This window comes from Alnus glutinosa, chromosome 2 (assembly GCF_958979055.1).
Source record: "Alnus glutinosa chromosome 2, dhAlnGlut1.1, whole genome shotgun sequence".
NCBI classification, from domain to species: Eukaryota; Viridiplantae; Streptophyta; class Magnoliopsida; order Fagales; family Betulaceae; genus Alnus; species Alnus glutinosa.
In genome coordinates this window covers 1,814,171-1,841,480 of record NC_084887.1, presented here as the reverse complement: position 1 = coordinate 1,841,480, position 27,310 = coordinate 1,814,171, and the positions used below count along the sequence as shown (strand labels likewise).

The 27,310-nt window shown below is 34.1% G+C and overlaps 3 protein-coding genes across 3 annotated transcripts; all 3 read right to left on the bottom strand.

Moving 5' to 3' along the window:
* Nucleotides 1-290: 290 nt before the first annotated feature.
* Nucleotides 291-1,850, bottom strand: LOC133862066 (receptor-like protein 7). The gene is made up of 3 exons (XM_062297925.1): nucleotides 1,248-1,850; nucleotides 776-1,005; nucleotides 291-492 (listed from the first exon to the last, which is right to left on the bottom strand). Exons 1-3 carry the CDS (start codon nucleotides 1,848-1,850, stop codon nucleotides 291-293), a joined length of 1,035 nt encoding a protein of 344 aa, XP_062153909.1.
* A 5,119-nt stretch (nucleotides 1,851-6,969) lies between these two features.
* LOC133862064 (leucine-rich repeat extensin-like protein 6) lies at nucleotides 6,970-7,347 on the bottom strand. The gene has a single exon (XM_062297922.1). The coding sequence runs from the start codon at nucleotides 7,345-7,347 to the stop codon at nucleotides 6,970-6,972; it is 378 nt and encodes a 125-aa protein (XP_062153906.1).
* Nucleotides 7,348-24,773: 17,426 nt separating this feature from the next.
* LOC133862053 (uncharacterized) lies at nucleotides 24,774-25,184 on the bottom strand. The gene has a single exon (XM_062297905.1). It carries the CDS (start codon nucleotides 25,182-25,184, stop codon nucleotides 24,774-24,776), a length of 411 nt encoding a protein of 136 aa, XP_062153889.1.
* Nucleotides 25,185-27,310: the final 2,126 nt, after the last annotated feature.

The window sequence follows — 27,310 nt, the reverse complement described above, 5'->3', positions numbered from 1 at the left end:
CTTTATGAATATATGTGAAGGGATGCATATTCTCAAAATTTCTGGCCTTCCAATTTTCAAAAAGTCTTAATGGCAGCTTTCCAATAAAATTATTGTAGGATATGTCAAGAATTCGCATGATGGGGAACTTCAAATAAGTTTGAGGTGTCCCGACTGAACCGTTGAATTTGTTTGACCGTAAAATGAGGACCTCTAAATTTGGAAGATTTCCCAACCAAAATAGAAATATATCAATGAATTGATTATCACGAAGATCAAGAACCTTTAGCATCATGCACTTGGCCGACAATCTAGGCAAATGCCCTTTGAAATTTGTTTTGACTGGAATTTATCATCACCAAGTTGCCTTCTTTAATCCAACTTTCTGGAATGCTTCCTTGAAATTTGTTCCACCGCAAATCAAGTATTGAAAGATAAGCACCAAAGCTGTCCAAGCATCGAGGAAGTGAGCCATTAAAGTTGTTATTAGCCAAATCAAGGACTTCAAGAGAACTGAGATTGCAAAACAATTTTGGTATATTTCCAGTCAATGAGTTGTTTGAAATATAAAAAAAAGAAGTGGAGATTGGTGGAATAGGAAGCGATCCTTGGAGCAAATTGGAACTGAGATCAACGAAGTCTAGAGAAGTCTATGGAAAAAAAAAAAATTGGATGTTGACCAAAGCCTATGAGAAAGTTGTTAGAAAGATCAAGAACTTGTAGAATTTTAGTGCTCGTGGTCCACATCCATTCCGGGACTTGTCCACGAATCTTGTTGTTGGACATGTTTAAATACTCCAACTCATGTTGGTTTCTTAGGAAATTTGGAAACTCACTCAAGTTGCACGAAGAAAATGCTAAAGCAACAAAATTTTGATGAGTTGCATTGGCATCGGCTTCTTTAGTAAGTAACAACAATTCATTACCAGCGATATCCAAAGTATTTAAATGTTTGAGCTTAACAAACTCATCAAACTCCACAATGCCGTTAAGGTAGTTCTCAGAAAGATCAAGAACTTCAAGATTCTTTAAGTTGAAGGTGAGTTTGAAATTTAACCATGAAGCTTGTTAGCTACAAGGTCTAAGAAACATAATTGTGTGAGGTTCGTAGGCGCAAAAGTAACTGGACCAGTTAACCGATTGTTGCTCAGGTCAATGGAGATCAACTATGTCTCGTTCATAAGCTCGAAATGCATTTCACCACTCAAAAAAATATTGGGCAAATAAATGTCCCACAATTGTGGCAAGTTTATAAGCTCAAAAGGTACAGGACCAATCAATCGATTGTTGGAAATGTCTAGACTAAAGAGTTGAGGAAGGTTTCCAAGTGAAGGCCGGATGTTACCCACGAAAGAGTTAAACGAAAGGTCAAGATAAGTGAGTTTAGTGAGGTTACCAACCGAAGAAGGAATGGGCCCTGAGATATTGCAACCTCTCATATTCAACTCAACCAGGAAGCGAAGGTTTCCCATGTAAGCGAGTAGCTCACCTGAGAAACTCGTGAATGAGAGATCCAATTTCTCAAGCTGATTACTCCATGTAAAGCCAGGCAAATAACCGGTGAGGCCATTATTTTCACGTACAAAAAGAAACCGCAACTTTGATAGCTTGAAGATGCCTACTGAAAATTTCTCGTGCAAACCACAATCAACAAGAGAGAAGGACTTTAAAGAAGACAAATTTGTCAAAATATTCGGCACCATAGAGCTAATGTTCACCCCACTCAAATCAAGCTTTTGTAGGCAGGTCAAGTTTTGAACTAAGCATCTTAGGCTGTGCTTTTTGAGTTCCAAATCACTGTTATAAGACAAATCAAGGGATAACAAGTGCGACAATTGTGAAATTTCTATAGGGATTTGACCAGAAAGCATAGAGTAAGAGAGATCGAGATGTGTTAGGCTTGAAAGATCATGTACTTGGGATGGGATGTGAGAGTAGTTAAAGTTATTGTACGCAAGGTTAAGCCTTTGGAGGTGAAGAAGGCGGAAAAGGCTAGTAAAAAATTCGATTCAAAGATCTTAATTAGTACTTGTAAGATCATAATTTAGTAAATCAAAATTCAGTTTAAGAGGACTATATAAGGTAAGGCATTGGGGAATTTTTATCTATATAATTTGGAGATACAGCACACAAGTACTTTAGAGTGTGATTTCAGAACAAGGGTGGACAAGAGGTCCTTGGACTCATGAAGAGGATAAAAATAACTATATAAAAATGTTTCATTTATTGGAAGTAAAAGCATAAATTATTACTCTCTTGTTAATTCAAGCACCAGTAGTACTAGTGGAATCGGGTACCCAGTATCAATTATTCATAACCAAATCCCAGAAACCGTAAGATTATGACAATAATACTAATGAAATAAATAAACGATAATTGTTATAGTAATAAAAAACTCTTTTCAGCATGATAGAATTTTTTGTTTTGTTTATTCCTCACTACAGATTTGCAAACATCTCTATCGCTAAGATTACGGATTTTGATCACCAGAGAAAACAGAACAGAAAAGAAAGTGGATGATGACATCGACAAAAGTCAAAAAACCAAAAAAAAAAATAAGAAGAAAAAAGAGAGAGAGAGAGAGAGAGAGAGAATATTCAGGTTAATAACATAACCTTTCTTCTACAGTTGACTGATCTTTATTTTAAAATCTTAAAGATGTTTTCTCACTATTATTTAATCTCATATCCTATTTCATCCAATAATGTGGAAATTCATCTAAATATCAAACATATTTCACTACAAAAGTCCAAACAAGCAAGTCAGTAAGTTTTAGGGTCATTATAGCGTCTTCAAAAGGTTTAGTTGATATGAATAAAGTCAAAATCCATCTTTAATTTATAGGAAGGAAACAAAAACAAAAAAAAATAAAACATAAAAATAAAAAGGACTATAAACAAAACTCCAAAACTTTATCCAAAATTCAATCAAAAGGATCCAAATAGCCAAAAATATGAATCTTCAACATTACATTATTCGGGAGTCAATAAACCAAAAACCAATTTCTATAAACTCAATTCTCTATAAACTCTCTTGTTAATCCAATAAATTATCGTTAATCCATAAATTATTGCTCATTGAAGCTACAGATGTTTATCCTTAAGTATCTAAAAAACATAAATTGCAAAAAAAAAAAACCCAAAATGCATGGAGCTAGCAACAGGGAAAAAAAAAAAAAAAAAACAAAACAAAACAAAAAAAAAAAACAAAACAAAAACATCCACAAAAACAAAAGCATCCACAAAAAATTCAAAATACTATGGGCTTCAATTCGGTTGGTCTTGCAACAGAAAAAAAAAAAAAAAAAAAAAAAAAAAAAAAAAAAGAGAGATCATCTAGCAACCGGAACACACAAAAACTAATAATAAAAAAAAAAAAATTAATATATATACCTGAAACTGGAGAGAGACACGAGGGGTAGCTGAAAATTCCGGTGGTCGTTCTTCAACGTCAGTGGCCGGTCCTTACTACCCGGAGCTGTGAGGGAGCTGAAACAGTGGTGGCCGGAGGGCGGAGGAAATGGTGGTGGCCAGCGGTGAGAGAGAGAGATCGATGGAGAGAGAGAAACTTTGAGAAATATTGATGGGGATCAAGATTTCTAGAAACAATTAGTGGCGTGTCTATATAGACACACCACTAATTGTTTAGACCTACGTGCGGGTTCTTAGAAACATTTAGTGGCGTGTCATTGTAGACACAATGACACCTCACTATGTAGTGACATGTTATACCTAACACGCCACTAATGTTTCAATGAAATAAACATGGAGCGAAAATTGTGAAGCGCGGGTTTCAGGAAAATTTTAACAATTTAGTGGCGTCTGAAAAAGACACGCCACTATTTGAATCGCCACTAAATTAATGAGGTGTCTGCTTGAGACGCCACTAATAATTAAAATATATATATATGGTGGCGTGGCATTATAGCCACGACACTAAATACTGACGTGGCAAAATGTAAATGCCACTAAAATAAAATAGTGGCGTAATGCAACTTACCACCTCACTAAATAGTAACGTGTCGTAAAAGTAAGTACTGTAAACATGCCACTAATCATGGAGTTTTTTTTTTGTAGTGATTAATTGCACAAAGAATAATGATTCCCTTACAACTCTCACACAACCCCTAAACACATTGGGTGGGACTCATGCATGCGAGTCCCCCACACGTGAAACTCACATGCATGGGTCCCACCCAATGTGTCTGGGTTGTGTGGGAGGAGTTGTAAGAAAATCACTCTCCTTGCACAAATACCAAAAAAAAGCTGCTTATCTTCCATCTAAAGTATTCCTAAAGACAATGCTACTTTTAAACACTCAGAGTCTCAGATATTTTTTTTATTATTATTTTATTTAACGTGGGAAAGGGGGAAAAGAAAATCAATTTGAAGTTGAAAAAGGAGTATCAGGTACCACATAGATTCTCCCAAAAGAGGATAGAGACAATTTTGCTGCTCGGATCACTAGCAATTGAAGCAGTAAATACGATAAAGTTTTTATGAGGCTTATTTGTCCTGATAAGTCTCAAGCAGTGCGCCCACCTTTTAGGGTAGGTGAACTCTATAAGAACAATCAGAGCAAAAAGTTATTGGTGATCTCGAACTCGATAAATAACTCATTGCACGGAATCTCGATCGACTTATATGAGATTTTCTCTGTTTCTAGTTTTGTTGAATAAAACAATGTTGATGATCCAAGTGGTGTTCAGTAAAGATTGCTAATGTGTTTTTTTTTTTGAAGTAAAAAATAATTGATGTGGTATAAAGTAGAAAGAATTTGTATGGAAAAACAAAAAAAAAAAAAAAAAAAAAAAAAAATTGTATTGTAATGACTTTTTTTTATTTAAATAGTAATAAAAATTAATTATGTGACATAAAAAGTGAAAAACAAAAAAAAAAAAAAAAAAAAAAAAAATTAGATTCTTTTTTTTTTGTTAACGAAAAATTTGAATATTTCGTTGATAAAAAATCATGAGTATAAAACTTTTACATTACAAAGCATAAAACTATGCAAAATCATAATCATATGCAATGAAGTTACATAGTTATAGATACAAACAAAATTCTTACAATAAAGTATTATATATGACTTTCATTTTCCGCTCAGGGGCGGAGGGAGGGGGGTCGAGAGGGGTCGAGAGGGGTCAAATCCCCCCCCCCCCCCCCTCCTTCAACTCCAAACAATTATCCTTACCTATGGTAGAATTCGTCCGGATTTATGGTTGCCCTCCTTCAGCCACTCATAAGAGGGCAAATATTTTTCACGAAGACCGAATTTCACAACTCACGCCATTTTTTCTGTCACTCACTGTAATTAGGTCAGAGTAAGGAAGGTTGAAGAAGCTGAAGAAAGGTAGAAGATGATGACACAGCTCTTTTACTTTTTTTAAAAACGCACTGTTTCCATCACTTAAACAATGCAAAACGAAACGTGTCGTTTCACGCAAAACTTTTGTTTAAGCTAACGCCGTTTGTTGAATAAAAAAAAAAACACTTAACGCGCATCCACACCGTTTGTTGAGAGGCTGAAAACGTTTAAGAGGCTAGCACAGACTTCGATTTGTCAAATTGAGGTATCATATTACTCTTTAATTTAAAAGTTAAGATCTTGATGTGTGAAACACTAAAAATTAGTGCTATTTGGGTATTTACAATTTGTCAAATTGTCTTTCTTTAGATAAATAAGAAGCCTTTCAAAAATTCAACAATTTGTGATTTTGAATTTTTTATTTCATATTTTCTTCTTAATTACTTCGGTGCCTTCAACAATATAAATTAATTGCTCTGTTTTATTTATTTATTTATTTTTTATAGAACCTAAGAAGTGAGAGGTATATATGTAATTAAACTTTTACATTAATTACGCTTTTATATTTAAATTGCTCTTTTTTAAATTAATTATTTATGAATATATATAATTTTTGTTAAATATTTTAATTATATGAAGTATATAATTATAATTACCTAACATTATAGAGAACATCAATAATTCTATTGAGTTCCAATTAAATTATAAATTAACACATTACACATGAGAATATAAATTGTAATTAAGTTACATTTATATTTTTTAAACAATAATTAAATTTTGTTAAATTGTTTATCTATTCTGCTAGTTATATTTTTTAATATTTTTAGTCAATTTTGTTCAACTTTGATTTTTTTTTTTTCATTCATTAAAAAAAAAAAAAAATCTTGACCCCCTTGAACCAAAATCCTAACTCCGCCACTGCTTCCGTTAATCTATGTACAAAAATAGTTAAAGAACAAATATGCTCCGAGCAGACTATATCTAAGACAATAGTCAAATATCCTAAAAATTTATTTAAACCGACCGTGAGAGATAACTCTTCACACCTGACTAACCTTCATCCCATAGATCGTTCATAATGACAGATCTAAAGAAGAAAAAAAAAACTCTTATTCAAAGCAAAAAAACACAACTAACAAACAACAGCAACGACAGGGAGGAGATAAACAACATAACACAAAGGTAAATGCATAGACGGATGCATAATAGAGAGGCCGGAGTTGCTGATTTGATCGAAGAACACCTAAAAATAAAAGAAAAAATCAGAACAAAAGAGGGTTAGTAGAAAGGGAAGAAAATCATATACGACTCAAAATCATGACAAAAGTTAAAAGAGCAAATCTTTAAGAGTATATGAGGCTGGATAATTGTTATTGAAGATTATCGAACAATTTCGATAAAAACATGTACCAAGTGATCAGATACTAATTAATACCGATCGAGGACAAAATTCCCCTGTCCATAAAATCTTGATCCATCTTAATTTACCTATTTTGATAGATATATATATTATATGTATTTTTTTGTACATTTTTTTTAAAAAATAATTAATTAATTATTAAATTTGTAAGATTACGTTCAGATATACGTGGATCCTATAAATACAATAATTAACTTAAAAAGAAAAAATGTACGATAAATGTACAAATATAATTTCCCATATTTACCCCAATAAAGTCACTAAAATGCCAAAAGACCCAACAATCCTCCCAAGGCTACCAAAACAGGCAACCTCATGATCGAAGTCTGGGCGGCAGCACTGAAGTCGTCAAAAGGATGCAAGTTCCCCGGCTGACATGTTATGCATATGAACAATACTGGAGGCGGAGGAGGAGGGGCTGGAGGGCAGTATTGAGACGGTGGCGGTGACGGCGGTGGTGGTGACGGCGTCGGTGGGCAGTATGGGGGCGGTGGTGGTGACGGCGGAGGCGGTGACGGTGGTGGTGGGGAGTTTTGGGCGCACGGCGCACACTCCTGATCATCAGCTGTCCCCGGCGCTGTGAAAACGGCAATCGCGAGGAACAGATTTAGTAGCAACCGGGCGTTGAAACGATGCATCTTGAGGGTAGTCGTTGTGAATTTGATTGCCAAGAAGATGTTGTGGCGGTTTGATTTTCGTGGGCTTGATCGGGGATTCGGGAGGGACGACTGTGGAAGGAAATGGGCAGAACGTACGTACGACTGCTGGACGGTTTTGTTACGTTATTAGTTGCATGGAAGATGTAAAAGACTTAAAAAGGCCTTTCAGCCTGGGTGAGTGGGCGTTTTTAGAAGGCAAATTGTTGAGAGTGAGGATCAATTAAATGCAGAATTCGGATAATTATATACGAATGGTTTTATTTTGATTAATTAAATGGAGTGGATCCTATTCCGTCCAAGTCAGCAGAGAAAGAAGTCGTACGTCCGCTATGGATGATTGTTTATTAGAGCATTCTTAGTGACCTCATCAAATTTTACTAATCAAATAGCGGAAACAAATCTTTTCCATTTTAAGTGAAATTTACAGGAGCCGGTTAGTTGTTTTACAAGCTAGGGACAAAATTATTATTTCAATTTTTTGGACAATTTTGCCCCATGTAAAATAACTAACCGGCTCTTCTCCATTTCACTTGAAATGGAGAGGATCTTGTTTCCCAAATAGCTAAAAACTACTTTCTTTCTTTTTTTTTTTCTATTTTGGTGAGCCATTTTTTTAAGAGTAATGATTATTGCACAACTCATACACAACTTTTGCAATTTGCACAACTCTAACTACTTTTTTTTCTTTTTTTTTTAATTTTTTTATGATCAACTATTGAATTTGTTTTCCTACATATGAGCCCCAAATATGCAGGGTTGTGATTCTTACACAACAAGATTTACATAACTTTTACACAATACACTCACATGGGGTGGGACCCACTATCATTTCTCAAATATTCAATGGTTGATCTTTAAAAAAAATTGTTAGAAGAGTGGTGCAAGAAACACTACTCATTTTTTAATGCACTCATAGCAGCTTCATTATTTTAAGGAAAATGTTAAATTACTGGGGGCCCACCCTCATGTGTGTGGTTATTGTGATGGTGTTGTGTATGAATTAAATCACTTATTTTAATTATTCACTATCGCTATTCCATTTAAATAATATTTTTCAGATTTCTTTATTCTTTCTCTATTTAATCCTTTTTGAATGTTTGTCTTTACCTAATGGTTATATTTTTAAATATTTGTTTTATTCTAATGGTCATATTTTTTAAAACAAATTTGTATTATATTATATTATTCGTTACTATATTTAAAATTGCGAATACCAAGAAAATTTGTTTTTTAAAATTATGTTTGTATGATTTAAAGAATCCGAGACAAAATTAAAAAAGTTAGATAAAACTTGAGTAGAATTTGAATTTAAAAGACCTACCCAAATATGTTTTAAAAATTAATAATAATAAAATGCTACCCAAACATGCATGTCCCTTCAATTTCACAAAACCCGTTGGAATATGTGAACAATAAATTTGTACGGCACTGGCCAGATGTCTAAAGCGTAGAAATATTGTAGTTTAGAAGAAAAAATATATATATTTTTTCAGCCTAAAACACTGCAGAACGAAATAAAGCTGTGCATGAAAGATAAAAATAAAAAATAAAATAAAAAAGAGCGAATTTGGTGAGACTAGCTAGCTAGGAATGCTCTCAAAGTTATATTAGCTTTTTTAGGTTTGAATGCAATATTGTCATAATTAAGATCAGGTCGTCTTACTTATATTTAATTCATAACAGTCGTGAATAATAAACGATGAAGTCCTCCACAAAGTGCAGTGCAAGTTTCTAGGGAATATTGCTCAAAACAGAAAGGGTCCCCAAAAAGGAAAAGATCATGGAATTAAAAGCACCAGAAAAAGAAGAAGCACGGCTCCAAAATGGAAAGATGCCTTGTCAGGAAAGCTCCAAAGGGAAGGAATCAACCAAATCAGCAACAATCCTTATAATCAAGGAAACCACCCCTGGGCCCATGAAAGGCCCGGAGAACACAACAACATGCAAATCAAGCCGAAAATGGCTCTCCCAAAATCTGAAGGAACAAATGAACCAAACTATAAAACCTAACTCAATGTACCAACTTGCTTTCACTTGTATTTTGTTTTGTTATCTTCTGATTGTGGTTTTATTATTATTATTATTATTATTATTGACTTAAACATCGAAGAAGATAGTATCGCCGTCATTACCCACTTGTACACCACACCACACCTGATTTCCTAGGACTCCAAGATCGTCGGCCGCCGGACGTGGGAACTGGATCAACAATTTATGGTTGTTGATGCTGATCGACAATGAACCTCCCAATTTCATTTAAAATAGAGGTAGAATCATTTATAGTAGGGACACAATATTATAATATATAATAATATAAATAATATCACATCATTTAAAATTTTCACCTCTTCCAATTAAATGCGGAATTTGGGTAATTATCACTGGTTTTATCTTGAGAAATTAGTAACCGAAACAACACAATGGTACTTCTTCACCAATTACCATGACGTATATAGAAGGAAAGTTATGGACTTCTTCACACACACACACACAAAGTTTGAGTGGGCCGGGTTTTGTTATAAAAGATTAGGGCATTTAATTTTAAAGATTTAAATCTCTTGTAATCAGATTGATAATAATCAAATTAATTGATTTGATTGTAATTATATTTAATATCTGATTTGATTATTATACTTATTTACCCCTATTCTCTTATAAATATTTATAAATATGAGTATTTTGTATTGTAATATATTCAAGTGAATAAGAATAAAATATCGCCTTAGAACTTTATATTGTGAATATAGACCATAGACCGAACTTTTGTGCTTTATTTTCTTTATTTCACTTTATAGAAGACATGAAAATGTCTTTCCAGCTTCAGAGAAAAAAAAAAAAAAAAAAAAAAAAAAAAAAAACAGTTGGTCATAGAGATATGTAGAAGAAAACTAGAAAAGTGAAACGTGAATGATGAAAGCCCGTGACATAAATTTTGCGTCGTTGTTCAAATAAAGTTTAGTGTGCATCCCCACCGATTAATATGTTTAAAAAGTTATAATTATTGGAGCTTTAAAATGAATTTTCCAACAAAAGTGGTGATCAAGAGAGACAAAGTATTAGGTCTTCCACTATTCCTATGAAAACGATGAATTAAGTCCTCCAATAGTAGGTCTAAGTCACCAAAAAAGAAGTCGCCCACTGTGATTATTTATTAAATAATTATAGCTTTTAGATTTGTATGCAATTAGTCAAAATTAAGATGAGGTCTACTATTGATGTTTCAAACTTCGTAGTCGTCTTACTAATTAATATTTATTCGAAACTTCTTCCTCAAATAACCTAAGGACCATGTAGAAGTATTAAGTGATTACATTTATCTATTTCTTTTAACTTAAATTATTGGGATAAGTGATAATATAACATGATATCAGAGTCGAAGGTTCTGAGTTCAAATATTGACTCCATCAATTCATCACATTTAAATTTTAATATTTCACTTGTTGAGGTTAAAGGAAAGTTTGAGCTCACATGTGAGGAGGAGTGTTAAAGTATTTATTAAGTTATAAAATTTATCTCTTTCTATCGGCTTAAGTTTTTGGAATAAGTGGTAATTTAACATATCACCATAATTTTCAAATATTTTGGTGCAACAAAGTTTTCTTTCAATTTAATTTACTAATTGCATATAATAATTCTCACATCCATTATTAATAGAACATGTGAAAAATGCATATGAGAATCACATACATTATATATATATATATATATATATATATATATATATAACGACATAAAGAAAAGCGTTAGTTACATTTGCACTATTTTCCCAAAATAATCGAACAATTTAAAATCCCTTATATAAAGCTCAATTTCTCTTAAGGCAATATGAGAGTTAACACTCAAGTCATCTTTATAAAACCAGGGTGTTACAATATATATATATGCACACTCAAATAAAAGAAAATTTTCAAATCCACTTTTGAAAAAAAAAATAAAATAAAAATTGTAAGAATTGTACGTCTTAGTGAGAACATTTTAGTGGAACAAGTAAAATTTTTTCAGTTTACTAAAAAATGACTAATAAAAAAAAAAAATTCCACTATGAGATGTATGAACTCGGATGATATAGAAGTTGAGATAATAGTGCCTAGTGAAGATTAGAGAATTTCACTTGTGTCTTTCATTAAATAAAGGGGGGGGAGACAGAGAGAGATGATGGGAGAGATGGGGTTGGAATGGTGATGTTGGTGATTTGGATATATATGTGTTTTCCAAGGACAAAGAACCTCCCAATTTCATTTAAAATAGAGGTAGAATCATTTACAGTAGGGACACAATATTATAATATATAATAATATAAATAATATCACATCATTTAAAATTTTCACCTCTTCCAATTAAATGCGGAATTTGGGTAATTATAACTGGTTTTATCTTGAGAAATTAGTAACCGAAACAACGCAATGGTACTTCTTCACCAATTACCATGTCATATATAGAAGGAAAGTTATGGACTTCTTCATATATATATATTCATCTTTCAATTTTATCGATGTCGCCCCATTCATTAAAATTGTTAAAACGTACGCATCCAATTACTTACATTGCATGATTAACTTTCTGTCGAATTAATTGTAATTCGTTTTGGATTTTTTGTGAAGAGATCCTTGTTGTACGTATATAGATATAGCTAGTGTCGAATTGTAATTGATGCTTTCTCTTACATCAAATTTGAGTGGCCGGGATTTGTTAGAAAAGATTAGGGCATTTAATTTTAGAGATTTGAATCGCTTGTAATCAGATTGATAATAATCAAATCTATTGATTTGATTGTAATTATATTTAATATTTGATTTGATTATTATACTTATTTATCTCAATTCTCTTATAAATATAGGTATGTTGTATTGTAATATATTCAAGTGAATAAGAAGAAAATATCGCTTTAGAACTTTATCTTGTGAACGTAGATCATAGACCGAACTCTTGTGCTTTATTTTCTTTAAATCACAGTATAGAAGACATGAAAATGTCTTTCCAACATAAAATAAAAAAAATAAAAAATAAAAATAAAAACTTGGTTATGGAGACATGTAGAAGAAAACTAGAAAAGTGGAACGTGAATCATGAAAGCCCGTGACATAGATTTTGCGTCGTTGTTCAAATAAAGTTTAGTGTGCATCCCCACCGATTAATATATTTAGAAAGTGATAATTATTGGAGCTTTAAAATGAATTTTCCAACAAAAGTGGTGATCATGAGAGACAAAGTATTAGGTCTTCCACTATTCCTATGAAAACGATGAAGTCCTCCAATAGTAGGTCTAAGTCGCCCACTGTGATTATTTATTAAATAATTATAGCTTTTAGATTTGTATGCAATCAGTCAAAATTAAGATGAGGTCTATTATTGATGTTTCAAACCTCGGATGTCGTCTTTACTAATATTTATTCGAAACTTCTTCCTCAAATAATTAACCTAAGGACCATGTAGAAGTATTAAGTGATTACATTTATCTATTTCTTTTAAATTAAATTATTGGGATAAGTAGTAATATAACATGGTATCAGAGCCGAAGGTTCTTAGTTCAAACATTGACTCCATCAATTCATCACATTTAAATTTTAATATTTCACGTATTGAGTCTCACCTTTTAAATGAAAGTTTGAAGTCACATGTAAAGGGGAGTGTTAAAGTATTTATTAAGATATAAAATTTATCTCTTTCTATCCACTTAAGTTTTTAGAATAAGTGGTAATTTAACATACCACCATAATTTTCAAATATTTTGGTACAACAAAGTTTTCTTTCAACTTAATTTACTAAATGCATATAATAATTCTCACATCCATTTTTAATAGAACATGTGAAAAATGCATATGAGAATTATATATATATATATAACAACATAAAGAAAAGCGGTAGTTATATTTGCGCTATTCTCCCAAAAGTACCGATCAATTTGAAATCTTTTTAAAATCCATTATAATAAAGCTCAGCTTCTTTTAATAATTAAACAATGTGAGAGTTAACACTCAAGTCATCTTTATAAACTACAATGATGAAGGAATGGGAGGCCGGCAAGGGTCATGGCCCCCCTCCCCCTCCCCCTCCCAATTTTTTAAAAATAATAATAATAATAATAATAATAATTATAATTATAAGGTTGCCCAATTTTTATTTTTATATATATAAAAAAAATAAAGAAATTGAGAATTTGTTTGGATTTGGGCAACGTGTAGTTGCTGCTATAGAATATTTGGGATAGATCGACCGCGATACGTAATTTATAATAAAGAAGATGATGGCTGAAATGAATTTCTTAAAAAAATTAATTTTAACCCATTGGCCCTCTCAACAAATTATGCTGGCCAACCCAATAATTTTTTTTTTTATTATTTTTTTTTATTTTGCTCTGTTCATTAAATTTTTTTGGCCTTACCCAATTCAGCCAAGAAATTTTTTTGGCCCCTTCCCTTTTATTATCTCTGTAACTGGTTTCATCTCATTTGGAACGATAACTTTATTGTCAAAACTTTTTCTTTTAATATTTCACAGGTAGCAACGGACATGTAACAATGGAAGAAGCTTTACAAAATTATACAGGTTTTGTTCAAACTAATTAACTAAATGAAAGGGGTTTAGTAAAACAGTACATTGGAAGAAGACATGTGTGGACTTGATGAGTCACACGTCTGGCAAAGCTTGATTTCCTAAGGATGCATGGCAAAGATAATGTAAAATGAGGATGCATTTCAATATAGCCAAATGGCATTAGAAAATTTTAAAAGATATATGTTTCATTTATTTTGTTTTGCGTTTAGCAGAATGTGTTTTGTGTATAATATAGTGTGTTTTGTATTACAGTTAGTGGGCTACTATATTAGTTAGAGTAGATTGTTCTAACAAAAGGAGCAAGAGAATGTTTGCTTTAAGAGTCATGTCATCCAGGTAAAGCCTTGCGAAAACACCGAGAAGCACACTATTCATCCAACTGAAATTTCTCAATTTCAGTTTACTAAAAAATGACTAATAAAAAAAAAAAAAAAAAAAATCGCTGTGAGATGTATGAACGACCCTAATGATATTGAAGTTGAAATAATAGTGCCTAGCTAGTGGAGATTAGAGAACTTCACTTTCTTCTTTCATTAAATAAATGCAAGTTTTGATTGGTTTGACATGAAATTCCGTTTATGATACAAAATAAAACCCACCTATAAAAAAATAAAGTCGTTAAAAACCCAGAGTCATATATTAGCGTCGACGCTAACAACTTATTATCAGCGTCAACAACTAATAGTCGACGCTGAAAATATGTTATTAGTGTTGACACTGACGCTGAAAATATGTTATTAGCATTGACTTTTGGTGTCGACGCTGATAATGATTAATTAGAGTCGACGAAAATGGACGCTAATACTTAAATGTTATTGTTATTTCTCAACCTGTGCGTGACTTTTTTTGGACGTCGACGCTAATAGTGTAATGTCGACACTGATAGTCGACTATTAGTGTCAACGTTGATAGTGTCACCCCTAATGGGCGAATTTCTTGTAGTGTACCCATGTCCCTCTTGTGTATCTTTAAAAATAATGTGGCTTTTAAAATAATCATTTGATCAAAATTTAATTTTGATTAATCACAAGCCTAATGGTGATTTTAGAAGCCACCTCATTTTTAAAGGGATATGACTATGACATCTAGAATTACTCAGAAGTGCTACAAGAAGTGTCTAACAATATATAGTTATTGTGAATTGGAGATAACAATCTAATTAATTATTTGCATTTTCGTCACAGCTCCATACACGTACAGAAGTTTGAATCTGAACCATCCGGAATAAATATATAGAGAAATGATTTTTGCATATCATTTGTACATTTTTTGTACATCACTTTTCTAAATTAACTGTTGAATTTTGTAGGACCTACAAGAATTTACATGTGGGTCCTACAGATCTAATGGTTGGTTTAAAAAAGTGATGTACAAAAGATGTACAAGTAATATGCATGTAATAAATCCATCACTTCAATCAATTACAAACTTTGTCACTACTGTTCTTTACTTTTCATTACCTCACGTGTTGCTCCGTGATTGGACTCCACACTTGCACTGCTAAAAATAAAGTAGAGTTTACGAATTTACAATATTATATATTGGGGTTGTGATATATGCACTAAAGTGCACTACAAGTGCACAACTTCAAGGTATATTACGGTGTGACCTACACATGTGGATCTCCTATTTGGAGTTATGCACTTGTAGTGTACTTGTTGTAATTTTAGCATTACCTTATATATTGTTAGTGGAAATACAAATATTTATGATGTCATTTTTAAAAAAAAATTATTTAGATTAAATAAATTTAACTTTTGTTGATATTAAATAAGTTAATGTTTATTTTGGACTTTCACATAGAAATAGCGAGTAGTGTTAGTCTCCACCAATTTCTCTAGGAGGCTTCTTAATTAAATAAGATCATTTTATTAACCATTGAGCAAAAAATTATATATATATATATATATATATATATATAGAGAGAGAGAGAGAGAGAGAGAGAGAGAGAGAGATGATGAGAGAGAAGGTTTTTGTAATATATATGGTTGGTCAAATTTTCAAAGATTTTGCTCGGACGGCTAGGATTTCTCCAGCATTTGAAGTTCGAGATGGACGTGAGTTCAATGGAGTTTGTATTACGTGTGAAGCATGCGGAGGAGCATGCCAAGGCCAATGGCATATGGGATGCGCGCCTCATCCTTTTTTTTTTTTTTTTTTTTGAACAAAAGAGAATAGCACCTTCATTGCTATGGAAATAAGTCCCAGAGGGAATACAAATAACCAAAGGACATACATCAGTTCAGAAGGCTAACAACAAAGCTCGAAAGCTAAATCACTGCCCGAAAACCATCACAGTGACTAGAGATGAAGAATCTCTACCCACTAAGTCAGGAAAGTCCCAACTTGAAGCAGCTACCAAGGGTAGACTGTGAACAAGATCAAGAATATACAAAAACTACAGCTATCCAAATAATAAACAAACATTACAAGGAGCAGACATGTTAAACCTCTCTTGACAGTAAAGCACAACCAAAACAAATAAAGAGAAGTAGATCTAGCATCAGGCCATCAGACAGATCCTCATAATGTCTGAAAATTACAAAAGATAAACTGTAAAAAACACAAGCAGAAAAAACACATCTTCAGAGCATGCACAGAGAAGACACCATCCCGGCACCGGCGCGTGGCTTACACGCGCCACCCCCCGGACTCCCCTTTTGCTGTCAAACGCCGACCAACCCGAAAGCACCAACAACCAGGCCGGAAGAAATGGAGCGTGGCCCTCACACGCAGTTCCATCCCCGGCACATGCAAGCCACGCTCCGAGCGTGGAGTTCTGACACGGTCGAAAGTTGCAACGACTGAAACGGAAGTTGATGGCGAGCAACTTAGAAAGGGACGTGTCGCAAGATTTCCGGCGTATCAACGTAGATCTAGCTCGAAAGGAGGCCGGAAAAAAATGAAACGGTCACTCCCATGAACGTCTCCACCGAAGTGCTTCTGCCAAAAGAAAAACACAAAAAGCAAACAAATAAACAAAGCTCCATAGCCCCAACAGCTAGGAGGACAACAACCTCCACCGGATCTAATCAGGAGGAACTAAAAACTCCACAGCCCTAGTGGCTAGGAGCACAACTATCCCCACTGGAACAAGCCAGGGGGAACCAAAAGAACCCATGGCTCTAAAGGAGCTAGGGACCAACTGGGAGGAGTGAGGCGTGAGACGTCCCTCCTCCCAGAGCTACAGACTTTCACCGCACTCTCACTCAAGGAAGAAGACGGAAGACCCAGAGGAGAGAGAAGAACGTTTCCGCGCCTCATCCTTGGCTAAACTTGTTCGTATCAAAATCAGACATTGCTGAAATTGACAGCCACGTGTTCAAGAACTAAAAGAAAATAAGAAAGGTTGAAACTTCTGCTTAATTCATTCAGTAAACTAATACAACTTGGAAAATGTTAAATTTACAACAGCAACACAACAACCACAAAACAACTCCTCACATGAGGGTGGACCCAACACACTGGGGCCCACCCTCATGTAAGGGGTTGTTGTGTGGTTGTTGTGATGGTATTATGTATGAATCAAATCCCATACAACTTATATACTGTTTTTACATAGATTGAGAAAAGGAAAATATAATATACTTATGATGCAACACAGAATACAATTCTAATTTATTGAAATCATAATAATGCTCCAACGGGTCTCCTCCAAGTCTTTCCTTCTGTGGTATCCCCATTCTGCTTGTATCAGCCTTGATGAGCACGACAGTCCATGATTTGTGGGTGTGTGCTGCTTTCCATAAAGGGTTGATTGCCTTGACAGTGAATTGGTCTGCTGATTTCCATATTGCTGATCTTGGTTTCCTTTGATAGCATTCATCACAACAAGATATGCGGCTATATGTTGATTAGGTAATGTTGAAGCTAGCTGATCCTTTCCCCAAGTCTTGTGATATTTTCCTTTGGTGGCTGCAGACTCATTTACTGCTGCAGTATCTTCAGAATCGTGGTTCCATGTGAGCTGGTCCTCTTCAAGGGGTGTTGTCGTGGCTGCTACCTTAGCAATATGTGTTGGTGTTGGTGTGGCTGCTGCATTACATAGTTTAACAAGAACATCCTAAAGGCAGGGGTTGATGGGCCCATGCTGATCTACCCGCTGATGCGAAGCATGTAAGTATTGCCCACCTGGCCTGGGTGTCTCACATGTTTTTTGTGTGCGCGCACATTACATCGAAATTTGCAGCATTTATTTAGAAACGAGGAATGCTAGGCATCCAAACACTTGTTTTTAGAATTTAATTAGTTCCAAACTGATGTGTCACAATCCCATGAGATCTATCATTTTGGGAAGTGTGCAACAATTTCATAGGATTGTGACACATCAGTTTGGAACCAAATTCTAGAAAAAAAAAAAAAAAAAAAAAAAGTGTTGGGATGTCCAGCCCTTGTACAACCCTTGAGATTATTTTGAGAAATGAACCTTTATACAACTATTTTACAATTTCAAAACATATTGAGTGGGATTTACATGTAGAATTCACATGCATGAATCTTACCCAAAATATCTTGATTGTGAAATAATTATGTAATATTTGTGTAATAGTTTTTATTTTTTAAAATTGTAAATAATTTTTTGAGTTTGAACTTCTAATTCTCAAATCGCCAAAACATCATCAAAACTTCACCGGAACTAAAATTTTTAGGCCAATTTCTTTTAAACCTATTTTATATTAATATCTTTATGATGCAAATAAAAATTAATTTTAATAGATTAATAAGATTAAATGAAAATATAAAAAATATTTGTGATTTTTCATAAGCATCAAACGCCAAAATAAACGGAACCAAAATGAGAATTTGATTACTCAACTAAGGAAACGAACAAAAGTACTATAGAAGCAAGTATGGAAAGCATGGATAAAAAGAGAAGAAGTAATGAATTTCAATTCTATAAAATCAACAAATTATGCATACATTACAAAAAAATTTGCATTTAGCCACTTGCATGTTGCCACGTGTATGGGGTCCATACACGTGGCAAACTGTTAGACACGTATAAATGGCCACATGTGCGCGGTGTGGTGGATTCGGTTGTTGCAAAATGCACAACTTGCCACGTGTCCACCAAATACACGTTGCCACGTGTCCCATAAAACACTCTGCGACATGTCAAACATGTGTAATACACACGTGGCCGAGAGTCAGCCGTGTGGATTTAATCCATGTGGCCGACAGCCCACGTGACCATTGATCCACGTGGCCGACTGCTGGCTACGTGGATAACAGTCAACATTGCCGATTGCTGCTACGTGGATTATAATGATTGGGATAGTAAGAATGAGTGATTAATGTGATATAATGTATAAAAAAGTTTATATGAAAAAGCAACAAGGTTTTGCTTTATAGTAAATTTTTTATTTGAATAATAATAAAAAAAAATAATTAATTTCATATAAAAAATGAAAAAAGAAAAAAAAGTGTGAATGATTCCAAAAGTCGGTCATTGCTCAAATTTAGCGCCTTCAAAACATTTTCCCATGACTTCTTTTAAGGGTTTAAACCGTCCATTCTTCCATTTAAATTTCAGTCGCTACTTTTTGCAAGCTATGAAACACTATCCTTTTAAGCATATTCCGATTTCAGCCGTTTAGATTGGACCTTGTACTTCCAATTCTTATCAATTCTGGATCTAATATCTCTCACCTACTCAGCTATGTAGCAGTCAATGCCCGAGTTCGATAAAAAAAATTTAGTTTTATTTTTGAATAGCAAGAATGAGTAATTGATGTGATATAAAGTAAAAAAAAAAAAATTATATGAAAAAAGCGACAAGGTTTTGTTTTGTAGTAGATTTTTTATTTAAATAATAATAAAAAAATGATTAATTTTGCATTAAAAGAAAAAAAAAAAAGTGTGAATGATTTCAAAAGTCGGTCGCTGCTTGACTTTTGCGCCTTAGCTTCCAACAAGTTTACCTTGTTTACGTAGAACTGCCGCTACTTCCATACGGATGGGCTCCCATGGGGGGCCAACTCAATGGTTTTCAGGTTTCACCTACTCCTTTGTATCATTATGTAAGAATTTATTTATTTATTTATTTTTTGAGAAACAATATGTAAGAATCTTAAGTCGTATAAACTATGTGAGCATGTGTTTGTATTTAACGTTGAAACAAATGATTGGGATCCAATAAATTGACTACCTAGCGGATTCCAATCGTGTGTAGTACTAATTAAAAAGTAAAAACTAAAAAGAGCCTCATTAATTAAATGAGTATGGGTGTATTGATTAACCCACTTCTTTATTCCGCTCAAATAAGATTTCAATTTTAGGGAGAGCAGGTGGTAATTATTAGATTGTAATTTTGAAAAGATTAACACAAAGATGGGTTAATAATGCCCGTTATAAGTGAAAAATTTCAGTGTACAATTTGAGGTCATATACCCGGCCCATTTTTTCAGTCCAAATCATTAATGCTTTATTTGTTTTGATGTAAAATTATTTTTAAAAAATGATTTTGGTATTTTTCGGTTTTTGGTGGGACGAAAATAATAGTCAACCTTAAAATGATTTTTGTTTGACAAAAAATGCTTAATAAATTTTGAAAAATTATAAAAACGTAAAACATTTTCCTTAGACGATGGACGCATTCAACCCTTTTTTAAACGTTGCAATTGACCTTTATGCTCAAACAAGACTATCGTCGAAAACTTGCCAGTGCTGAAATCTGTCTCAGGAATCCTGCTGGTACCGAAATCCTGCAACGTCCTACCACTGTTGCCGGATTTTGGCAACACGATTCCGGCCAGATCTGTCTGAAATCAAGCCAAGCAGGCCGGGTTCAAGCCAGAATCAGGCCAAGCAAGTCGGGTTCCTGCTGGATCTGGCCAGAATCAGGCCAAGCAGGCCAGGTTTCGGCCGGAATCGGCCAACCTAGCCGGATTCCGGCCACTACTGCCGAAATCTAGCTCGCCGAAATTTGGCCACCACTGCCGAAATCTGGCTCGCTGAAATCTAGCGACAGCGACCGGACGTTGCCAGATTCAATTTTTGGCTATTGGGAAATTTTCTGTACGAGCTAAACGCCGAAAAAAAATTTCGGTAAAATTTTTTTTTTTTTAAATAATTTCGTCGAAAATATTTTATGACGAACATCATTTTACGTCGAAACAAATGGAGCATAAATTTGCATTGCAATCGCATGCTTAATTAAAAAATCAGAAAACACAATCCCAATTATTATTATTATATGAATACATTAAATTAACAAATAAAAAACAAATATAATTAGAACTCTCAATCAGGTAAATAAACTAGAAGTTTTTAAACCATAGGTTTACAATTTGAACTCGATCAATCCAGATTATACTTGAGGGAAATACCTATGGTCTGTTTAGGTTTACGATTTCAAAAAATACATTATTAATGTGATATAATGTAATGGTTATTTAATTTTATTATTAGTTTTATCAATCAGGCTTAATTAAGATTAGTTTTTATTATCATTATTTTAAAATTAACAGTGCCATCATTTGATGTGGCAAACCGGAACACCCCAGTGTCGTGCTTGAACAAAACGCATAGAATAGCCCGATCAATCGGAGCAGCACTTACACCCCGAGCTCAAGTTCATTCGCCCAGCCACCGTCACGTACAACTAGAGGGGCCTAGCGACCAGAAGCTAGCACCGGCAAATGAGTGGGTTTGTGCCAAAAATAATATTGTGGTTAGGCTAGGCAATTCAGGTTGGTCAGGTCAACTCATCGGGTTGGCAGGTCAACTCATTTAGTTAATCTGGTCATAAACGTGTTATAAACGGGTTGACGTGTAATAAATGTGTCATGAACATGTCATAAACGTGTCATAAATGGATTAACGGGTTATAAACGAGTCATATATAAATGTGTCATAAACGTGTCATAAACAGGTTGACGGGTCATAACGGGTTATAACCTAAACCCAAACCTTATAACTTTGTGTTGTATTTGTGTCGGATTCGCGGATCGTGTTAAAATTGCCAAGCCTAATTGTGATGTATGGAAGAAAACTTGTGCTATGCAATTTGAACCACACGTACATGACACAAGTCATCCGCAAAGATGAGCTTGAAATGACCACGGAGTGTCTATTTAAGACTATAGTGTTAACAAAATGAGGGATGAGTTCATTTTTATCAAAGTTTAGTTACATTTGTTGGGAGGGTTAGGTTCTTTGAACCATCTTACCTAAATTAAGTAGGTGAGATTTTCCAAATTATATATCTTACAAAAAAAATTACTCGATCTTGTGAATTTTCCATCATAAATTACATGGGTACATAAGGACTATATAATGTGATAAGTGCCACAATCACATCAGTTTATAAATATCTTAAGTACTATTATGTTTACATTTTGAGTAATGATTTACTACCATCTAAATATATTACTTTTATTACCTTGTCTATGTGGCAAGGTGATCCCCCACCTTATTTTATTTTTAAAAAATAAAAAAACTTAAACAGTAATAAGGGATCACCTTGCCACATAGATAAGGTAGTGAAAAGTGGTATAATTAAGAGGTGGTGAATCATTACTTTTTCATTTTAGTGTTTGTCATGATAAATGTGTCACATGAACTATCATGTCAGTTTATAAGAGATTTGTAGTAAAAGGAATACATTATAGGTAAATAACGTATATTTATTCCAAATTACAAATAGCCGCAAGAATAAAACAAACCAATATATAAAATGGAGTAAACAGTATTCTCCAATGTACAACCAAGGGAGTTCACAGAAAACTGAGGTGGGTCACATGGACACTCTTAAGTACCAAAATTTTCATTGCCAGAACTTTTGTTGAAATTGTATTCTTTGATAGTACTATAAACATACATCAACATATATGTTCCCCTTTTTTAAATGCTTGGTGGGTTGCTGTATTTGGGTCAACCCACTTAATTGCCCTTTTTTTTTTTAACACTGAATAGGGCCTTTTCATCTATGGTTTCTGGACTGGGTTGACCTGAATGGGTTGGCCCACTTCATCCATGGTTCCTGAATTGGGTTGGGCTAATGGGTTTTAAACCCTACCCAATTCCCAACCCGACTTGACATGTTCTTAATAAAAAAAAATTGAAACCCTAGCCACCGCCCCTCTTCTTTATGCCAACCGACGCCGCTGCTGCCTCCCACTATCTCCTCATGCAGCAACCACGAGGGCCACCGCTTAGCAGGCCACGACGATCCATGGGGGTCGTTGATTGGCTCGTAAGACCTGTCATTGCTCTCATCGGTGGCCCTTGTGAGCCACCCATGACAGTGACAGGGATTGGAATTTGAATCATCTTCATTTAGTGTAAAAATAAGGGATTAGTTCTCTTTTCACATTTCATAAAAAAATGAAAAGACAACTATGCTCTTACTATTACATTAAATAGAGAGAATCCTCTCAACGGGAATTGAAGCCTCAGGAGCGGCCTCTACTTATGCGGCAGTGATGCCGCTGCAGCCGGCGTCTTTGCAGGGAACACTGGTGACAGGCACTGACAGATCCGAGTTTCACAGCAAAACCCATATACAGTGTTGGTTCCACGATGGTTCCTAGAATGTTCCGTAAAGCTTTGTTTTTGCAGGTTTCGAAAACTTTCAGAACAAAACAAAATTTTGTTTTACTACTGCTATTTTCACAAAAACATATTGAGAAATAATACCCATATGCCTTTCAACCGTACGTGAACAATAACAATAAAACAGAGGCACAAAACTGCAGCCAAAAAGTTCAGCAAAACTTCATGAGCAATAAAACAGAGGCAAATTTTATTTACATGCTCTCATAGCACATGTAAGGGCCTTTATCATAATTTACCATTACAACAATTTAAATGTGTCTGAGAGACACACATGTAATTTCTTACTTGGAGCACTTGGAAGAGCAGCCACCGTATAAGAAAATAGCAACTGATGGTCCAATTCTTGCAGCTAGCGTCGACCAATTCCTCGTCATCTCACATGGAAGAGACGCCATCTCCCATGGAAGAGAAAGCTGTGGTTCCACCAGCTCCTTCAGTTGATTCTAAAGCAGGCCCATCATCATCATCCTCTAGACAACCGTCTAATGACATAAATTTGGATGGCAGAGGTAGGAGAGACAAGCTTGATAGTCAAGCTCTGAATAGGTCAGCTGTCCTCGATCTCTCAGATATGGAAAAATGACTTGGATTCTGGGCGTCTCCTGGCCGGTATTGCTTTTTGAGCTGTTTGGTGAAGGCATTTTATCCTTCATTCCAACTCCGGAGATGTCTATGTTCTTATGAACATTTGTACAAAGATCTGAACTTCCATACTTACTCATATGTGTACAAATTACACTTGCAGATAAAATTTTGGAGTTCTTATGACCAAATCTTTTGGTAAATTTCTATGAAGCTTTTATGACTTTAATACTACTGTTGATCATGTGTTGATTGTCTGGTATTTGGATGTGTTAGGCCTATTTACTGCACCGAGATTAGCAAGTAGTTGGAGCTGGTATGACCTCTAGAGTCTAGAATTAGAAGTGATAATTCGTGTTCGCGTCGTGTCAAATTATGTGTAAATAAATATGTAGGTCAATCATAACTGACTCATTTAATTAAATATATCATACTCTTCAACTCTAACCTATTAATTTTGTGTCGGATTTATGAGTCGTATAAGTTTTTTTTACCTATTTAGAAATCTTACCATCTTAGCCGCCAAAACAAAGTTCATTTATTTCCATTAGTAACTATGATCAAAATTAAGAAAAGGAAAGGAAAAAAAAAAAAAAAAAAAACGAAATTACTCCACTATAGTGAAAACATGGAGGATGCAATAATTTCTAATCCGGGCAACCAGCGTAATTGGAGTCTGAATATCTGATATCTCTAATACATCGGTGAACTTAAACAGCCACCTTTGTGGACTCACGTTCAACAGCTTTCTTCAGGAAGCTATCCTCTTCTAGGGCCATTTGAATTGGCAAGAATCCAATGTCATTAGCAACAGCAAGCATCATCTTCTTGGTTTCATCTTTGAACTCCTCAAGATCAATTGCCCCATTGGAGTCATGATCGAACTGCATGAACATGGAATCATAGACACGAGCTAGTTCATTTGGGTCGGGCTTCACATCTATCCCAAAGTGAGTCTCAAAGACCCTTAGACTCTGCAACTCCTTCAACATCTCTGCATACGAGAGAAGACCATCTTGGTCAGCGTCCAGGAGAGCAAAACGGTCACGTATTGAGACATTGAATGCTTCATCCTCCACGAAGTTGAAGATGGTGGCAGCATCCAATATTTCTACACTCATTTTTTCCTTAAACTTGAAGATGGAGACTAGGGTTTTGAATTTGAATTTTTTGATGAAAAAGAAGGTGGAGTTCTTATGTATATATATAGCCATGTTATTTAGAGGCGGCGTTATATTTTTGTAGTAGAGCATGTGAACACATGTAATCACGTCGCTGTTTTCAACTCTCCCACTTTTCAGCCTCTAGTTTCTCTTTGCCATAGTTTTTTGAATTCTCATGTTGTGCTTGGTTCTGTACGTACTATTTTTTCATGTGGGCGTTTAAATTCTTTCTTAATAAATGAATCTAATAAATGAAATGTTTATTTTTAAATGAGAGGTAAATTATATATGAAGACAGTGTTTAAACTTAGAATTACTGCTTTAATACCATGTTAAATAATCAATTATTTCAAAAGAGTAAATTTAATTATTTAATTAACATACTAACATAGAATTCTCTCAACAGTATTATTGAAGGATTATGTGAAGCTCTCCATGTGAGTTAGGTGGAATTGTGATACAATGGGCTTAGAATGTTAGAAAGTCGAACAAATTGGAAGATCACCGACCCAAAAGGAAAAAGAGAAAGAAGACTTGAGAAGACCATTCTTGTGGGTAGTAAAAAAACGAAATCTTGACTTCAAAAACAAGGAGACCCACAGATTAATTTTACTCCCACTTTCGGTCCCCAAAGCCATGATTTTTTTTTATTTTCTATTTTTTTAACAGGGTAAATTAATGGAAGGCAAGATTCAATTGTGACTGAACATGACATAGGTTCTACTTCTAGCCATTATTTCAATTTATGATTTTTTCTTTTTCTTTTTTACAAAGATTATTTTCAAATTTAGAGAAAATTCTTTCAATTAATTAGTCTATTACATTTATGACATTGACGTATGTCCTTATTTCTTCCCAAACATTTAATTCTTATGTGCATACATGCTTAATTAAAAATGGACCTATTGTTTTGATTGGCAATTGGAACATTTTATTTCCAAAGCTTATCAACTTTTAAATCTTATTCCAATTTGGTCCTTTCGTAAAAAATTTTCGTCAATTTCATAGCAGTGCATGCTAGTCCTCTATTAATGAATGTGAAAGTATTCTCATTTCATCCATTCCTCTTGTTATTGGAGTTCCTATTAGTAATATCAACCCCCAGTCCAATTTCTTTTCTCCTTTTTGATGGTGTACGTTTAAACTTAGAATCACTGTTTTGATACTATGTTAAATCATTGATTGTTTCAATAAAATAAAATAAATTTAATCATTTAATTAACATATTAACCTGAGTTATCTCAACATTATTATTGAAGGATTACGTGAAGCTCTCCATGTGAGTTAGGTGGAATTGTGAAACAATGGGCTTAGAATGTTTAGAAAGTCGAACAAATTAAGACGGTGACTACGGAAGATCACCAACCCAAAAAGAAAAAAAAGAAAAAAAAGAAAGAAGACTTGGGGAAGGTCGAAAGCATCCTCCATACTTGGATTCTAATTTACTCCCACTTTCGGTCCCCAAAGCCAAGATTTTTTATTTATTTAATTGGTTTTTATTTTTATTTTTTTAACGGGATAAATGGAAGGCAAGCTAAGATTCATTTGTTACTGAACATGACATAGGTTCTACTTCTAGCCATTATTTCAATTTATGATTTTTTTTTTCTTTTTTACAAAGATTATTTTCAAATTTGGAGAAAATTCTTTCAATTAATTAGTTTTTTACATTTATTACATTGACGTATGTCCTTATTTCTTCAAGAATTAAAAACGAATGTGAGAATCTAGATTAGATATTCAGAATGTAACTCGCAAATTGTTATTTTTACTTTTCTCAACTAGGACCCATTATTTTGATTGGCAATTGGAACATTTTATTTCCAAATCTTACCAACTTTTGAATCCTATTCCAGTGTGGTCTGTTCGTAACATTACAAAAAAACCGGCTTTTAGAGCCATTTTTGTTAAAACGGCTCCAATTGGAGCCGATTTAGTTCAAACCGACTCTAATTGGAGCCGCTTCATACAAACGGCTCAAATTGAAGCCGTTTTAATCAAAACGGCTCAACATGGAGCCGCTTAAACAAAACGGCTCCATTTGGAGCCGCATTAACTAAAACGGCTCCAATTGGAGCTGTTTT

What these genes read in the sequence shown, in the direction of transcription:
- LOC133862066 (XM_062297925.1), bottom strand. Translation starts at nt 1,850, where the DNA reads ATGCTTTCTGGTCAAATCCCTATAGAAATTTCACAATTGTCGCACTTG. An exon ending in ACAATCGATTGATTGGTCCT is followed by an intron (nt 1,006 to 1,247) that starts GTACCTTTTGAG and finishes TTCAACTTAAAG; the next exon opens with AATCTTGAAGTTCTTGATCT. An exon ending in AGAAACCAACATGAGTTGGA is followed by an intron (nt 493 to 775) that starts GTATTTAAACAT and finishes TTGCAATCTCAG; the next exon opens with TTCTCTTGAAGTCCTTGATT.
- LOC133862064 (XM_062297922.1), bottom strand. Translation starts at nt 7,347, where the DNA reads ATGCATCGTTTCAACGCCCGGTTGCTACTAAATCTGTTCCTCGCGATT.
- LOC133862053 (XM_062297905.1), bottom strand. Translation starts at nt 25,184, where the DNA reads ATGAGTGTAGAAATATTGGATGCTGCCACCATCTTCAACTTCGTGGAG.